General features: G+C 45.2%; 1 protein-coding gene across 4 annotated transcripts in view; it reads left to right on the forward strand.

Moving 5' to 3' along the window:
• efcab6 (EF-hand calcium binding domain 6) overlaps window positions 1-18,390 on the forward strand; it is a 37,442-nt gene extending 19,052 nt beyond the window's left edge. For 2 of the 4 annotated variants that reach the window (XM_038977557.1, XM_038977556.1), the window contains 15 exons: window positions 1,411-1,624; window positions 1,863-1,977; window positions 6,167-6,294; window positions 6,627-6,859; window positions 6,959-7,022; window positions 7,134-7,252; window positions 7,377-7,526; window positions 7,675-7,830; window positions 8,225-8,435; window positions 8,689-9,216; window positions 9,612-9,848; window positions 10,108-10,303; window positions 10,457-10,644; window positions 15,408-15,557; window positions 15,722-18,390. In XM_038977557.1, coding sequence (XP_038833485.1) covers window positions 1,411-1,624; window positions 1,863-1,977; window positions 6,167-6,294; window positions 6,627-6,859; window positions 6,959-7,022; window positions 7,134-7,252; window positions 7,377-7,526; window positions 7,675-7,830; window positions 8,225-8,435; window positions 8,689-9,216; window positions 9,612-9,848; window positions 10,108-10,303; window positions 10,457-10,644; window positions 15,408-15,557; window positions 15,722-15,844 — 2,812 coding nt within the window. In that variant the 3' untranslated portion in view covers window positions 15,845-18,390. The remainder of the gene's footprint in view (window positions 1-1,410; window positions 1,625-1,862; window positions 1,978-6,166; window positions 6,295-6,626; window positions 6,860-6,958; window positions 7,023-7,133; window positions 7,253-7,376; window positions 7,527-7,674; window positions 7,831-8,224; window positions 8,436-8,688; window positions 9,217-9,611; window positions 9,849-10,107; window positions 10,304-10,456; window positions 10,645-15,407; window positions 15,558-15,721) is intronic. The other 2 variants (XM_038977559.1, XM_038977560.1) reach the window with 2 other exon arrangements.
• The last annotated feature ends 421 nt before the right edge of the window (window positions 18,391-18,811 follow it).

Genomic DNA, 18,811 nt, shown 5'->3' on the forward strand with positions numbered 1-18,811 from the left:
CAAATCTCTGGAAGACTGAAACAGGTTTCCCTCAAGAATTTCCCTGTATTTAGCACCATCCAACATTCCTTCAATTCTGACCAGTTTCCCAGTCCCTGTTGATGAAAAACATCCCCACAGCATGATGCTGCCACCACCATGCTTCACTGTGGGGATGGTATTCTCGGGGTGTTGAAAGGTGTTGAGTTTGCGCCAGACATAGCGTTTTCCTTGATGGCCATAAAGCTCAATTTTAGTCTCATCTGACCAGAATACCTTCTTCCATATGTTTGGGGAGTCTCCCTTATGCCTTTTGGCGAACACCAAACGTGTTTGCTTAGTTATTTCTATAAGCAACAGCTTTTTTCGGGCCACTCTTCCGTAAAGCTCAGCTCTGTGGTCCAATGGACAGATACTCCAATCTCCGCTGTGGAGCTTTGCAGCTCCTTCAGGGTTATCTTTGGTCTCTTTGTTGCCTCTGATTAATGCCCTCTTTGCCTGGTCTGTGAGTTTTGGCACTCTCTTGGCAGGTTTGTCGTGGTGCCATATTCTTTCCATTTTTTAATAATGGATTTAATGGTGCTCCGTGGGATGCTCAAAGTTTCTGATCTTTTTTTTTATAACTCAACCCTGATCTATACTTCTCCACAACTTTGTCCCTGACCTGTTTGGAGAGCTCCTTGGTCATCATGGTGCTGCTTGCTTGGTGGTGCCCTTTGCTTAGTGGTGTTGCAGACTCTGGGGCCTATCAGAACAGGTGTGTATATATACTGAGATCAAGTGACAGATCATGTGACACTTAGATTGCACACAGTTTGACTTTATTTAACTAATTATGTGACTTCGGAAGGTAATTGGTTGCACCACATCTTATTTAGGGGCTTCATAGCAAAGGGGGTGAATAAATATGCATGCACCACTTTTCCTTTTAAAAAATTTTAGAATTCTTTGAAACAAGTTTTTATTTTTATTTCACTTCACCAATTTGGACTATTTTGTGTATGTCCATTACATAAAATCCAAATAAAAATCAATTTAAATTACAGGTTGTCATGCACTAAGGGGGATGAATACTTTTGCATGGCACTGTATGTTGTTTGTGTCCTGTGTACTCTAGGCTGTGTGAGTCTGGTTTAGACCCAGGGTCATGCAGGGTCAGGTACAGACAGTTCCTCAGGGCCCTGGGCCTGCCTACAGGAGAGACACAGACAGGCACTATACACTACCCCCGCAAGGGCTCTGACAGGTACGGGGAACAAAGGCAGAGAGAGATAGAAGGGACAAAGTGAGAGATAAAGAGAGAGAGTGAAAGGTGGTCAGACAGAGAAAGGGGGTCCATAATAACAAAGGGTAAAGTTAAGTAACAGAGGAGTTAGAGAGGAAGTGTTTTTTGTTCTAATGCAACATGTACTACATTTCGGACACCAACAGACTGAACTATCAATCCCAGAATGCCTTGGTGAACAACAAGCCAGTGCGTCCCCGCAGCGCCACTATGGGGGGTCCAAGGGTTCGCATGGTGGAGAACATTATGTTCAGGAAGCTCAAAGAGAGGCTGGACCACAGACACGTTACCCTCGACGACCATATCCGGGCAACGGCCAGAAGCTCAGACGGAATGCTGTCGTTGAGAGATCTAAAGAAGGTCAGAAGGTCGAGACAGTTGTGTATACTTGACCTCTACTTGACACCTGGTGTACTTGAGCTCTGCTCTCTCAGGGCCTTGACAATAGTGTTCCTCTATGTGAGCCACAGCTTCTTTTTATGAAGATTATATCGCTCTACAGTCATTATTATAAGTAACTTATCCGACACCTTTGTATAGGACATGCACCTTGTCCTAATGTAGTCCCAACCTATTTCCTTGTTATTAACATTCCCAGATACTGGATGACAGCTGGATCACCTTGGATGAGAAGCAGTTCCGCAAGCTCAACGTATCGCTTGGTTTCAAAGACGGAAAAATGTCCTGTTCAGCTTTCCTGGATAAGTATGACGGTACGAGTCGAGTGTGACTCTTAACTTGCTATGGTCTAGAGACTCAGACTGATCTCTAAATTAGTGTCCTAGCAAGGGGAGTTAAAGAGAGGGTCATTCCACTTGAAAACCCCTCAAAAATCCTCATCCCTCCCCAACCAGCACCCCACCCACGGCGATCAAAGGCTACTCCCCTGCCTCCTGTAAAATGATGTCTCTGTTAGCACATGACTCATTGGAGAGCTCATTGGGATTATAAATATAGTTTTATACAAGCTCTCCATCTCTCATTAGTACAGAGGAAAGGAGAGAGAGAAGCAGAAATCCTCTTATTGCTGACTGTTTGGGGTAATTATGAGCTTTGGGAGCAGAATGGAAGCAGCAGGGCACCACTCATTTGTATCCTCGATTTAATATATATATTACATTAAACAGAATCAGGACCTAAACTTAGCCATGTTTGCAAAGTGCAACATTTGTGTTTTAAAGGATTTGGAGAGAAAAAGTGCCAAGATCCTATTTAGAAATGGGTCAGGCAGTTAAAGGACTACTGACGTCGGCAGTTGTGAGGGGTCCTTTTTCTGTGTGAAAAAAACACAAACGCCTAATCCGAGTGGAAATTATAACAACATTCTAATTTGTTGATGTCAAGTTCAGACACTGACATTGCATTACATTAACCAGTAAATAACATAAAAGGGCATATTTTACACAAAAGACAACAGTAACGGCTGTCTTCGGGTGAAAAAGAGGAGGACCAAAATGCAGCATGATGATAATCCATATTTTAGTTAGGATATTTAAACGACGAACAAAAACAACAAACTGATAGAAGGAACCGAAAACGCTACAGTCCTGAACATGGGAACACAGAACAGATGAACACACGAACAGGAACAATCACCCACAAACAAACAGTGAAAACAGGCTACCTTAATATGGTTCCCAATCAGAGACAATGACAAACACCTGCCTCTGATTGAGAACCATATTAGGCCAAACAACAAACCCAACATAGAAACACAAAACATAGAATGCCCACCCAGCTCACGTCCTGACCAACTAAACAAAGACTAAACAAAGGAAATAAGGTCAGAAACGTGACAACAACAAACTGAAATGAATCCTTTAACCTTATCAATAAATATAAGACGATAGCCTCAGTTATTCATTTTGTGCCTGACATTCTTCCTTTTTTCCATTTGCAACTGGGAACATAAACATTTGACATGCCAAGTTGAATTCTTGGAAGTCAATTAAATAACGATAAGGATGACATTAAAGGAGCAATCTGCTGTTGTTGCATCCATTTTTGCGACGTATAAATTTATGATATGTACCCCATGATTCTTGAAGAATATAACTTATTACATCCTTAAGAGTCTATTGACGCACGGGTGTGTCAATGTAAGTAACATAATAAATAAATCCCAGTTAAAATCCGTCAATTTAAGCTGGAAATATCAGGTTTTTGGATGGGCTGCGTCTCAATCCACCACATCCACCACATCGGCCTTCAAAATCTGCGGTGGAAGGGGGCCAAGCTACAGCGGTGTTTGTCAGACCATGAGACATCCCAAAAATCAGTCTTCTCACGAAAACGTCTGTAGCATCTGACTGTTTGGCCTACGATCTATTATGACAACTTTACAGAAAGGGGAGACTCTCACGAAGGAGTTCTCCATTTTGACTTGTCTGTAGGTAGCCCATACAAACGAATAGAAGTATGGAGGTAGTTTTGTTCCAACAAAAGTAAGGGGTTAAATATGTGTCCCAAAATTTCCTGAGCTTTGTTATAGGACCGACACTTCAAGACTTTATTCCTTATGATTTATTATTCAACTGTCTTTTTTGCTGTTTAGGAATGTGTTGTTCACTGCGTTTTAATGGGCTATAGTAGTAAAGACCAAACTCAATATTGAATAAAATAATTGTGTATTTTTTTTTTTATACCTAAAGAGGTCCTAAAATTCAAAATCCAATAGTTAAATGATCCATGGTTTGACCATCCTAAAACAATTCCATATTTTAGCTTAGTAACCCCCCCAACGGCTTAGACTTTTGGAGGTTAATGCCTCATGAGCTTCGTTCAACTGCCATACCCCATCAGAACCCAAAATCTAAGCTTGTTTTACGCCAATGTTTGTAAACAAAGCAAATATAAACAAACTGTATAGCTTCAAAACGTTGGTTACAATCAGTCCTTGCATCCATAGCTTTGTCTGTACATTTGAGAGTGGTCCGAAACAGTGGCGGGAAACTTTTATTGTTATTGTTTCTACTCCGGATTGCCCCTTTAAAGTGACAAATGTAAAGGTCCAATGCAGCTGTTTTTATCTCAATATCAAATAATTTCTAGGTAACAATTAAGTACCTTACTGTGATTGTTTTCAGTTAAAAGTGCCAAAAAGAAACAAAAATATACTGAACAAAAATATAAACGCAACATGTAAGGTGTCCCATGAGCTGAAATAAAAGATCCCAGAAATGTTTCATACACACAAAATGCTTATTTCTCTAAAATGTGCACACATTTGTTTACGTCCCTGTCAGTGAGCATTTCTCCTTTGCCAAGATATTCCATCCACCTGACAGGTTTGGCATATCAAGAAGCTGATTAAACAGCATGGTCATTACACAGGTAAAACTTGTGCGGGGGACAATAAAAGGCCACTCTAAAATGTGCAGTTTTGTCACACAACCCAATGCCACAGACATCTCAGGTTTTGAAGGAGGGTGCTTTTGGCATGTTGACTGCAGGAATGTCCACCAGAACTGTTGCTAGAGAATTGAATGTTAATTTCTCTACCATAAGCCGCTTCCAATGTCCTTTTAGAGAATTTGGCAGTATGTCCAACTGGCCTCACAACCGCAGACCACATGTAACCATGCTATCCCAGGACCTCCACATTCGGCTTCTTCACCTGCGGCTTCATCTGAGACCAGCCACCCGGACTGCTGATGAAACTGTGGGCTTTCACAACCAAAGAATTTCTGCACAAACTGTCGGAAACCATCTCAGGGAAGATCATCTGCGTGCTCATCGTCCTCACCAGAGTCTTGACCTGACTGCAGTAACCAAATTCAGTGGGCAAATGCTCACCTTCGATGGCCACTGGCACGCTGGAGAAGTGTACTCTTCATGGATGAATCTCAGTTTAAACTGTACCGGGCGGATGGCGTCGTGTGGGCCAGTGGTTTGCTGATGTCAACATTGTGAACAGAGTGCCCATGGTGGCGGTGGGGTTATGGTATGGACAGGCATAAGCTACAGGCAACAAACACAATTGCATTTTATCAATGTCAATTTGAATGCACAGAGATACCGTGACGAGATCCTGAGGCCCATTGTCGTGCCATTCATCCGCCGCCATCACCTCGTGTTTCAGCATGATAATGCACAGCCCCATGTCGCAAGGATCTGTACACAGTTCCTGGAAGCTGAAAATGGATTGGCCTGCATACTCACCAGACATTTTACCCATTGAGCATGTTTGGGATGCTCTGGATCGACATGACAGCATGTTCCAGTTCCCGCCAAAATCCAGCAACTTCGCACAGCTATTGAAGAGGAGTGGGACAGCATTCCACAGACCACAATCAACAGCCTAATCAACTCTATGTGAAAGATATGTGTCGCTCTGCATGAAGCAAACAGTGGTCACACCAGATACTGACTGGTTTTCTGATCCACGCCCCAACTTTTTTTTTAAAGGTGTCTGTAAAATCCATAGATTAGGGAATAATAAATGTATTTAAATTTACTGATGTCCTTATATTGAACTGTAACTCAGTAAAATCTTATAAATTGTTGCATCTTGCGTTTATATTTTTTTCAACGTTTTTGCTTGAGTAATTGCTCTTTGCTAAGAAACTACTTCTTAGCAAAGAGCAATTTCTCAAGCAAAAACGTTGTTATGATTGTCTGGGAGAGGGGAGGGGAAAACTGAAAACTCTCTTTCTTATTGCGCTATTAACTAATTTACCACCTGGTGATGTCACCAGGCAGGCCACAACTCCATCTTACCAAAACAGGCCCTTACAACTAAAGGTCATTATCATAATTTTCACAATTTTACAGTATTATTTCAACTTCATAGCGTGTAAATATATATAAATCACAGGCAAATCACATTTTTGACTGCACTGGGCCTTTAAAATCCAACCCTTTCATCCAATCAAATCACAGTTTAATTGTGTTCTTTAATAGAGAACCAGGCCAGAGAGCAGAACCAGGCCTCGGGGGGTAACCGTGGTAACCTGCGGGCTAAGCCATGCCTCCTGACAGCGGAGGACTGCCTCGGTGTGATCAAAGAGAGGATCGAGAACATCCACGGGGTGAGAGAGAGGAACCGTCCACGCTCACTACAGAACTCCACACTCCATTACCTCTGGGATCAATTGTTTTGATCAATATACACATTCTATACTGCACACACAAACACCTAGTACTGACTGGATAAGACGACAAGGGGTTGGGATACTAACCCTCACAGACACCCTTTAAAGTCAGTTGAAAAAGAATGCATAATGCCAAAGCCCAAATCCAAGCCTAGCGCTAAAACGACAAGAGAACGTGTAGCAAAACAATACATGTTCCATACATATTTACATCCAATCAATATACACAGCCAATCACCATGTGATCATCATCTTCTCTGTCTAATCAGGACATCCTGTCAGCGTTCCGTGTGATGGATAAGAACTGTGACAGCGTGGTGGACAGGCATGACTTCAGAGAGCTGTATGACAGTCTGGGCCTGGTCACCAAGGAGAGGGAGTACCAGCGTCTGCTGCAGCTGCTGGGCCTGCAGCCTGGAGCCAACCTCAACTACCCAGAGTTCTTCACCCTCGTCCAATCCAGCGGCAAGAGTCGCAGGCAGAATTTCAAGCCAGCCAATGGGTGAGTAGGGTCTTGTGGTGTGTGTGTGAATTTAGACAGGATTCATATGTAAATGTCGCTGAGATGTTTCTGTGTGTGTTCTTGATGCTGTTCAAACAGGCCAGACCAACTGCATGAACACCTGGCGTCCAACGCACGCCACAGATGGACTGCTATGTCAAAGGTCAGTCTGGTTTAACGCATACGTCTACCCTGAAGCTCAAGTCTCAAAGAGGATAATGTGTATGTTAACATGTGAGAGGAACCCCATTACAAGTTATGTTACCTCCTCCAGGTGATTTGTCGCTTTGATGAAGATGGTCAGGGTCTGGTCTTTAAGAAGGACCTCAGGAGTCTCCTCTATACCTACGACCTCCCCATCAGTCCTGATGAGTTTGAGGAACTGTGGGCCAGGTGAGCGATATTAGAGTGCGGTAGAACACCACAACCCAATTCTAACATGAGATCTGTTTTGTGTAAATCATTCAACGATATCAATGCGGAGCTGTGATTTGTCCGAACACTGTTCCACTGACAGGTATGATGGAGAAGGGCGTGGCTACCTCACCTGTGCTGCGTTCCTAGAGAAGCTGGGCGTGGATCCACAGGAGGTGGGACATGCGAGGAAGGATGCAGACACCACTCCCACAGATGGTCTCCCTGCAGGGGCTACGCTGCAGGACGTTGAGTGAGTGAAGAGTGATTAACTAAATTAATTAGTACAATTATTAATTAAATTCTATAGAATACGCTTCTAGAGTTAAGCATGCGTCTGAGCTTTGGCCAAAGAAGTTATCAATAATAACTATGTGTGTGCTGTGTATTTGACCATCCAGGCGCGTGGTGCAGGGTAACTGTGAGGGGTTGAGCAGTGCTCTGAACCGCCTGGATAAGAAGAGAGAGGGCCTAGTCAGGGTGGAGGACCTACAGAGTCTGCTCCAGAGATACAACTGTCCCCTACACAGACACCAGCTCGCCCACCTCCTACACACGTAAATAACTCTCATTATAAAGACCTCTCCATTCCTTCATATAGCTAACACACCTTAATAATGATCAAACTACTGGGTTATAATCAATCTGTCTATCTTCGTCGTGGTCCTGGAAAAATCTTATATCTCATTTTTTGCCAATGTTATTTCAACAAAATAATAATAATACACAAATTGTTCTGTGAACGTTTTCTGACTCTAGGACTAATAAAAGTAATGCCTTGTGAACTACAACTGAAAATAAACCGTTTTTAATTCCCTGAAAAGTTTCCAGGAAGCAGAAGCATTTACTGATGTTGAATACTGTTGAAGAGATGTTGAACTGATGTTGAACTGATGTTAAACGGATGTTTGTAACTGCTGAATACTTAGACACTTCTGTCTCCTCTTTTAGACTCAAGGTTCCAATGGACAGTGAGGACAGGACGTTGTCATACGTGGACTTCCTGAAGGCGTTTGACCACGTGACAGGGAAGGGGCGTGAGCACCCCCCTAGGCCCTGTGGATCCCCTGACCCAGCCGAGAGTCTGGAGTGGCTCAGTCCTGAAAGAGCTGTTGGTAGGATACGGGAACTGGTCACTGCATCGATGGATATACTCCACAAGGTTAGGCCTCTCCCGACACTCTGTCCCTCTTCTTCCCTGGCTCTGATTGTGAAGACCAACAACGTATACAGTTAACATCAATTTGTTTTAGCTACTTACAGTAATAAACTATTTAAATTGTAACAATTGAACTGTGCTTTTTAATATGCATTAAGACTGAGGGAGGTCCTTCTACTTGCGTAAGCTCAGACATGCTCTCATCTGGTCAGCCACACCTACTCCTACTCACCTGTCTCTCCGTCTGGTCTCTTAGGCCTTCTCTGCCTTCGACAGGAGTGGGAACGGGACGGTCACCCCTCTGGAGTTCCGGCGGGTGCTGGACCATTTTTGTGCCCGCCTCTCGGACCCCCAGTTCAGATTCCTGCTTGACAGAATGAAGCTGAACTGGGAGAACCACACGGTGTACTGGAGAGACTTCCTCAACCAGTTCAACCTTTGCAACCTGGACGTGTGTGTTTGGGTCTGTGTGTGTGTGGTGGGGGGTCCGTACTCTGTGTTTATACGTAGGCCTGTGCATGTGCATTATGCATCTGTTTTTATTTGTTGCGTGTGTATGCATCTGTGTGTGCAGACCCCTGAGGATTGGTCAGACAGAGTGGGTAAGGCAGGTTTCCCCACCCAGCCCCAGCCTTTGCCAATCAGTGAGGAAGTTGTCTCCGCCCGCCTGTACACCATCACCAAGGAGATAGTGGACTTAGACCACACCCATAATGACACCATCTCTAAAGAGGACTTCAGAATGATGTGTGACCGCCATTTCATGAGGCTCACCTGTGACCAGGTAAGCTGACAGGGTCCTGTCTCAATAGGGTCATACAGTATAGCTTTTTACATATATTTTTATTTATTTAACTCTTACTTGGCACAATTCATTATACTCTACCAATGGGTTGTCATGCAGAAACAACAGGAATAGACATACGTGCGTGTGTAAATTAGATTTTTTCATTTTTTGATGCATTTGCCAGCCAAGTTCTCCTTAGTTTTTAATTATTGCAATCAAAAACAAATTTGTATGTGTTGATAATTATTGACTACTTATTGAGAACGTTAGTCATCCGTGAAGTTCATTAAGCTTGTGTGTAAATGTGAGTGTGTGTCTGTGTGAATATCAGTTTGAAAATGTGGGATATGATGTGTGTGTGTACTAAACGTGTAATTCCTCTCTCTCCTCAGTTTGAGAGGGTGTGGGAGAAGCTGCCAGTGAATGTGCTGGGGGATCTGGAGTACAGGGAGTTCCTGAAGCACACCAGGGGAACTGTTGGGATAAGGGACAAGACCACAGACCCAGAGGACATCAGTCCCCTGAAATCTGCATCACCACCATCCCCTGGGGCCATAGATAGGATGTCATCCTCCCCACCAGCTCAACAGAGGCCAAAGACTACAGGCAGCAACCTCCAACGCTCAAAGGTACAGGATCTCTCTATACATGATGCGTATCAGTTTACTTATATATCTCCATCTTTGTATTTGATAGTCCACAGTTCTAAGTAGCGTTATAGAAGCCATCCCAGTTAGTTCTGTAAGCTCCTGGGAGTGACCAGAAGTGATATCCAAAATCTAACTAGGATGGCATCCAAATCATAATACACATACCTTATCTCTTCTAATCTAGGACTGAAAGTAACACACATTATCAATCCCCCTGTCCTTGTCCCCCTCCCCCCAGTCGGAGGTGGGTGTGTCCAGCAGGGCCAGGCGTCCGTCCACGGCGGGGAGAGAGAGGGAGAGCCCCCTGGTGGACTGTGAGGAGGTGGAGAGGAGGCTGAAGGGGCAGGTGCAGCACTGCTGGAGGGACATTCAGAGGAGCTGCAGGGAGGAGGACAGAGACAGAGACGGAGAGATCAGCACACACTGCTTCCTGGGTAAAACGACCAATCACAGAGTGACATACATACAGCGCAGCGCCTGATTCATTATCCCCAGTCAATCATTATTTTATGTAACTTCAATTCACAATCCACCTCAAAACCATTTGATCAAAATCACTTCCATACCTGACTGTGTGTGTGTCACAGACATCCTGCAAAGCCTCAACGTCAGTGTGACCCAGAAGGAGCTTGATCGTCTGGCCGTAAAGTTCGACACGAGGGACAGTGGGCACGTGTCATATCCTGACTTCCTACGTCACTTCCTCCTCAACTTCAAACCGCCAGCAGTTAGAAAGCCCTTTGAGCGGCCCAAACTACCTCTCCCCACTACACCGGTACTGTACACCCCTGTTTAACTACCTCTCCCCACTACACCGGTACTGTACACCCCTGTTTAACTACCTCTCCCCACTACACCGGTACTGTTTACCCCTGTTTAACTACCTCTCCCCTCTCCCCACTACACCGGTACTGTACACCCCTGTTTAACTACCTCTCCCCTCTCCCCACTACACCGGTACTGTTTACCCCTGTTTAACTACCTCTCCCCACTACACCGGTACTGTTTACCCCTGTTTAACTACCTCTCCCCACTACACCGGTACTGTACACCCCTGTTTAACTACCTCTCCCCTCTCCCCACTACACCGGTACTGTACATCCCTGTTTAACTACCTCTCCCCTCTCCCCACTACACCGGTACTGTTTACCCCTGTTTAACTACCTCTCCCCACTACACCGGTACTGTTTACCCCTGTTTAACTACCTCTCCCCACTACACCGGTACTGTACATCCCTGTTTAACTACCTCTCCCCTCTCCCCACTACACCGGTACTGTACACCCCTGTTTAACTACCTCTCCCCTCTCCCCACTACACCGGTACTGTTTACCCCTGTTTAACTACCTCTCCCCACTACACCGGTACTGTACACCCCTGTTTAACTACCTCTCCCCACTACACCGGTACTGTTTACCCCTGTTTAACTACCTCTCCCCTCTCCCCACTACACCGGTACTGTTTACCCCTGTTTAACTACCTCTCCCCACTACACCGGTACTGTACATCCCTGTTTAACTACCTCTCCCCTCTCCCCACTACACCGGTACTGTTTACCCCTGTTTAACTACCTCTCCCCTCTCCCCACTACACCGGTACTGTACATCCCTGTTTAACTACCTCTCCCCTCTCCCCACTACACCGGTACTGTACATCCCTGTTTAACTACCTCTCCCCTCTCCCCACTACACCGGTACTGTACACCCCTGTTTAACTACCTCTCCCCACTACACCGGTACTGTTTACCCCTGTTTAACTACCTCTCCCCACTACACCGGTACTGTACACCCCTGTTTAACTACCTCTCCCCACTACACCGGTACTGTACACCCCTGTTTAACTACCTCTCCCCTCTCCCCACTACACCGGTACTGTTTACCCCTGTTTAACTACCTCTCCCCACTACACCGGTACTGTACACCCCTGTTTAACTACCTCTCCCCACTACACCGGTACTGTACACCCCTGTTTAACTACCTCTCCCCTCTCCCCACTACACCGGTACTGTTTACCCCTGTTTAACTACCTCTCCCCACTACACCGGTACTGTTTACCCCTGTTTAACTACCTCTCCCCACTACACCAGTACTGTTTACCCCTGTTTAACTACCTCTCCCCTCTCCCCACTACACCGGTACTGTTTACCCCTGTTTAACTACCTCTCCCCACTACACCGGTACTGTACACCCCTGTTTAACTACCTCTCCCCTCTCCCCACTACACCGGTACTGTACATCCCTGTTTAACTACCTCTCCCCTCTCCCCACTACACCGGTACTGTTTACCCCTGTTTAACTACCTCTCCCCACTACACCGGTACTGTTTACCCCTGTTTAACTACCTCTCCCCTCTCCCCACTACACCGGTACTGTACATCCCTGTTTAACTACCTCTCCCCTCTCCCCACTACACCGGTACTGTTTACCCCTGTTTAACTACCTCTCCCCACTACACCGGTACTGTACACCCCTGTTTAACTACCTCTCCCCTCTCCCCACTACACCGGTACTGTACATCCCTGTTTAACTACCTCTCCCCTCTCCCCACTACACCGGTACTGTTTACCCCTGTTTAACTACCTCTCCCCTCTCCCCACTACACCGGTACTGTTTACCCCTGTTTAACTACCTCTCCCCACTACACCGGTACTGTACACCCCTGTTTAACTACCTCTCCCCTCTCCCCACTACACCGGTACTGTACACCCCTGTTTAACTACCTCTCCCCTCTCCCCACTACACCGGTACTGTACATCCCTGTTTAACTACCTCTCCCCTCTCCCCACTACACCGGTACTGTTTACCCCTGTTTAACTACCTCTCCCCTCTCCCCACTACACCTGTACTGTACACCCCTGTTTAACTATCTCTCCCCTCTCCCCACTACACCGGTACTGTACACCCCTGTTTAACTACCTCTCCCCTCTCCCCACTACACCGGTACTGTACACCCCTGTTTAACTACCTCTCCCCTCTCCCCACTACACCGGTACTGTACATCCCTGTTTAACTATCTCTCCCCACTACACCGGTACTGTACACCCCTGTTTAACTACCTCTCCCCTCTACACCGGTACTGTACACCCCTGTTTAACTACCTCTCCCCACTACACCGGTACTGTACACCCCTGTTTAACTACCTCTCCCCACTACACCGGTACTGTTTACCCCTGTTTAACTACCTCTCCCCACTACACCGGTACTGTACACCCCTGTTTAACTACCTCTCCCCACTACACCGGTACTGTTTACCCCTGTTTAACTACCTCTCCCCACTACACCGGTACTGTACATCCCTGTTTAACTACCTCTCCCCTCTCCCCACTACACCGGTACTGTTTACCCCTGTTTAACTACCTCTCCCCACTACACCGGTACTGTTTACCCCTGTTTAACTACCTCTCCCCTCTCCCCACTACACCGGTACTGTTTACCCCTGTTTAACTACCTCTCCCCACTACACCGGTACTGTTTACCCCTGTTTAACTACCTCTCCCCACTACACCGGTACTGTACATCCCTGTTTAACTACCTCTCCCCTCTCCCCACTACACCGGTACTGTTTACCCCTGTTTAACTACCTCTCCCCACTACACCGGTACTGTTTACCCCTGTTTAACTACCTCTCCCCTCTCCCCACTACACCGGTACTGTTTACCCCTGTTTAACTACCTCTCCCCACTACACCGGTACTGTTTACCCCTGTTTAACTACCTCTCCCCACTACACCGGTACTGTTTACCCCTGTTTAACTACCTCTCCCCACTACACCGGTACTGTACACCCCTGTTTAACTACCTCTCCCCTCTCCCCACTACACCGGTACTGTTTACCCCTGTTTAACTACCTCTCCCCACTACACCGGTACTGTACACCCCTGTTTAACTACCTCTCCCCTCTCCCCACTACACCGGTACTGTACACCCCTGTTTAACTACCTCTCCCCACTACACCGGTACTGTACACCCCTGTTTAACTACCTCTCCCCTCTCCCCACTACACCGGTACTGTACACCCCTGTTTAACTACCTCTCCCCACTACACCGGTACTGTACACCCCTGTTTAACTACCTCTCCCCTCTCCCCACTACACCGGTACTGTACACCCCTGTTTAACTACCTCTCCCCTCTCCCCTCTACACCGGTACTGTACATCCCTGTTTAACTACCTCTCCCCACTACACCGGTACTGTTTACCCCTGTTTAACTACCTCTCCCCACTACACCGGTACTGTACACCCCTGTTTAACTACCTCTCCCCACTACACCGGTACTGTTTACCCCTGTTTAACTACCTCTCCCCTCTCCCCACTACACCGGTACTGTACATCCCTGTTTAACTACCTCTCCCCACTACACCGGTACTGTTTACCCCTGTTTAACTACCTCTCCCCACTACACCGATATTGTAAACCCCAGTTTAACTTACTGTCAATATGGGACAGAGTGCTGTATGAACATAATGTTTTTACTGCAGAAACAGTGGTAAATTAGTATTTGGGGAGAGAGAAAACAGATATTTTATCTTCCTCTTTTTTCCTCTCCCTCACTCTTTCTCTGGTCCATTGTTGGCTCATTAACTGTCACTTTCAATGGGGAGGGGGTGTGTGAAGTAAAACGAGGGGGCGGTGGGTTGCCAGATTGTGTATACTCAACGGGGACCTCTCCCACCCTCGGGCTCTCTGCTGTCTCCTCCTTGACAACAATACTCGTCAAGTTTGGTGATTTGTGTGCTTTTGGCACAATGAGGTATGTTAATAAAATCTTCGAAAATTGACACGCGGGTGGCCAGGTTGGAGAAGATCCCCGCCCAATGGGCTATTAAACATTAGCATTAAGCAGGGCCTGGCAACCTGCGAGCTGCAAACCATCCAAACCCCCTCTCGTACTGGCTTTGGTTCACAATTATAACCCTCATTATCTACTAACCAAACCAACCATCTGTGTGATAAATCAGAGACCTAGCCTGACGAATCGCACTGTCGTCCGCCACATACTTTAGTCTGCCATCGTTGAAGTTGTTAGTGGTGACGAGGGGCGTTGTACAAAACAACGTCATCAGCGATTGGATGGTCTCTAACAAATCAAAGTATCAAAGCCAATGACGGATCTTTTCAAACCGCCGCTGTACCCATGTGTGCTCCGGCTCTGGCCGAACCCATCGGTTTCTGGACCATTCAGACGGCCGCGAATGTGTTGGCATTCGGTTAAGGGTCGGGGAGGTACTCAGATCCAGACTCACTGCGGAGAGGAAACTAACATCCGTGGGTGTGGCGTAACGTTTGGCCAGAGCAAGGAGTCTGGGTAGCCAGGCAACCAGAGACCCCTTTTGTGCTTAATGCTGGAACAGTCTTTCAGAAAAGTTCATAAAGATTGCTACTTTACTGAGTTACACTCATAATTTAAGGTGTACAAAATAGAAATATGATTGGAATGATTACATCCATGCAATGGTCTTTAAGTGTTTGTTAACGCTGCTCTGTCCTCTCTGGTCTTCTCTGGTCCTGATGCGGTCTGGTTGTGGTTCCCTTGCGGTCCAGATGAGTGGGGGTGTTCTCAGTAGACAGTGTGTGGAAGCCATGCTGAGGCTCTATGGCCCGGTCCAGCAGTTCTGGCGCTCCTTGAGGCAAAACTTTGTTACCTTGGACCACAACCACAGTGGCAAAATCTCCATCAAGGAATTCAGAAAGGTATAGTCCAACAATCTACTGTTTGACCATTATTTAAAAAGCTGTTTACTAATAACACGTCACACACACACACACACACACACACACACACACACACACACACACACACACACACACACACACACACACACACACCAGATAATCCTGATTGTGTATTTCTACAGGTACTAAGGCAGTTCAGAGTGAACCTATCTGAGGAAGAATTCTTCCACCTCACCTCTTTCTTTGACAAGAACACTACGGGGAAGATCTCCTACAATGACTTCCTACGGGGCTTCCTACACTGACCTCTAACCTCTGCCCTCTAACTATGGCCCTACTGTAGGCTCCTGTGAAGGTTTAGCTAGTTATCACTGATAAATCAGTCCATATTGATCGCTATAATTTTACTGCACCACTGAGTGAAGGAGGGATACACAGAATTATTACAAAATCATGTCATATAAATTAAAACATATAAAGTGATGTATTATATAAAATATGTATTTGAGGGTTTTCTCCCAATATCTTCCCCTGGCATATCTACAGCTTTTTCTCCCTCTAGCATACCGATTTATCTCTCCGCTGTATGACTTTATGATACTGATTGCTTTCCGAACCAAACCCAACCAAATAAAGTGCTTTTGGATGATGTACGGACGCTGCAACATGCAGGGGGACTGTCTTTGTTCCCATCTGACGGGAAACGAAATGGATGACAAGGAGAAGGAGAGGGCGTTTGTCATTCATGAGATAGACGGCATCACCGTTGCAAGACAGAACCCAGAGAGAGAGAGATCATTATCTAAATAATCTACAGAAAGATGGAGAGAGAGTGAACAACCGAAGGGGCCAATGGAGATGGAGTGTGAGACCATGAAAAGATAGAGAGGGAGGGATAGAAGGAAAATAAAGAGAGAGAGGAGATGGGAGTCTATATGATAGGTACTGTATTAATGGTGTAAAGCGAAAAGCCATCCGCAAATAAATTACCCCATCTCCTCCGGGATTACTAATGTAATTATTTGAACGAGGGTTCTCATTAGAATGTGCAGAGGTGTGGAAGAACCAAGCTATCAAATGAGAGATGAGGAACCCAGGTTTAGACACTGGAAATTAACTCTGGTCCCGGCTCACTTAATTGATATGAGACACATATGTTTGATTGGTGCAAAAGAGCCAAGCTGAAAAAGAAACAATCACCACACTCTTTTTTTTGCCACAGAACAAAAGAAAAGAAAGGAGGAAAACTTACACAAAGAAAGAGTGTGGGGAAGAAAAGGAGGGATGATCCATTGGTCACAGATAAGATTTAATTCAATTTGTGTAGATAATCTCTCAGAAAACCAGAAGCAGGTAGTTTTAAGAAAGGTATTTTACATTTACAGAGTTGTCTCCAGGGGCAACACATTATACAATACCATTCTAAAATGGTTGGGTTTTTCTTCTTTTCACATTAAAAAATATTGTACATCATTAAAGCAATAAAAAAATCCCAATAGTTAGTATATCCCAAACAATGGTAACAACGATATACAATACAAGCAGATTGTCATCAGAAGTTATTAGATTCAGAACAGCATGCCCCAAGGAACGAACAAGAAATACAACAGCAAAACTTGAGTTTTCAAAGAAATCAGGAAATACAGAATACAGCTATTGAGGCACAGTGCATAAAAAGTGAGACATTTCAAAGTTATGGTTGAAAGAGAATAGTAAGAAATGCCCAAAAACAAACAGACATTTTCCCCTGCAGAAACCTTTAAAAGAAAAGAAGATGATACAGGCACTGACTCCCCCCCTCGTTTAAGCATGTTCTCAGAATGCTTACCCCCTGGCTCTATCCACACGCACACAGGTATACGTACACATACACACACTTATCTGTAAACATTCTATCCTATTCTTTGTATTCCTACAACAGCCCACTAGTCTGCCCCATTAAGACATAACCCAGCTAGCACAATGTGCAGAACAGCAGTGAAACACCAGTGACCCTGGGAATAAAACGTAGCCAGAGGGGATGTTCATATATAATGTCTGAGAGCAGAGAGATCAAACGGGGATGTAGTCTTGTTATGCTAACCACACTTTGAGCTCAGCTAGCCAACCAAGGACTTTGGCTGCCAGACGAGCAGAGGAAGGACGCTCATTCACAAGTGCTTTAGAAAGAAAAATGTTACCCTTTTTTACGCAGACAACTGCTTGACAACATGAGAGAGTTAATAATAGTGTGGGTAACCCCATGCAGTCAAAAAAATTATATTTAATTTAGAGCTGGTTAAATAATGGGCAGAACACATGTTGGGTTATTTTTGACCAAGCCAATTGGGTTGCATGAATGACCCAACATGTTGGGTTGTTGGGATTACCCAAACATGGGCTAATGTAACCATCAGTTGGGTGTTTTTGACTCTCATGCTGGTTGACCTAGAAGCTGGGTCTTTTTTAACGTAATCCTTAGGTTATTTTCAGGAGGCATGGTTTATTAGGGGCGTGGCTTTCAGCTAGAGCTTATTGGCCACCCGTGAGAGTAAATGTCATTCCTGTACATCATTTTAAACGTACATACTGCAAATTACAATGTCAATAACATGTTTTTCACACATTCTTTTGTAATATTAAGATGATTTATTATAAGGTATACCATCTTACTGCCTAATAAGGTATACCACCTTATTGTATCCCAACAATGGGACTTACGTAGGTTTTAGGGAACTTATACACTTCTGTGAGCGTCATTGAAGCTACAAAATTTTAAATGTTCGACCTTAATATGTCATAACTATGCAACAGAACAGATGAATAGGAATGACATTTACTCTCATGGGTGGTTAAAAATAACTATCTGAAAGCCACGCCCCTACTAAACTACACCTCCAGTCTTCTGATCTGACCCGCTGGGTCATATCTCAATAACCCAGCACAAATAACCCAGCACAAATAACCCAGCATCAATAACCCAGCACCAATAACCCAGCACCAATAACCCAGCATCAATAACCCAGCATCAATAACCCAGCATCAAAAACCCAGCATCAATAACCCAGCACCAATAACCCAGCATCAATAACCCAGCACCAATAACCCAGCATCAATAACCCAGCACCAATAACCCAGCACCAATAACCCAGCATCAATAACCCAGCATCAATAACCCAGCACCAATAACCCAGCACCAATAACCCAGCATCAATAACCCAGCATCAATAACCCAGCACCAAAAACCCAGCATCAAAAACACAGCATCAATAACACAGCACCAATAACCCAGC

The sequence above is a fragment of the Salvelinus namaycush genome, chromosome 38 (assembly GCF_016432855.1).
Source record: "Salvelinus namaycush isolate Seneca chromosome 38, SaNama_1.0, whole genome shotgun sequence".
In the NCBI taxonomy this organism is placed as follows: domain Eukaryota; kingdom Metazoa; phylum Chordata; class Actinopteri; order Salmoniformes; family Salmonidae; genus Salvelinus; species Salvelinus namaycush.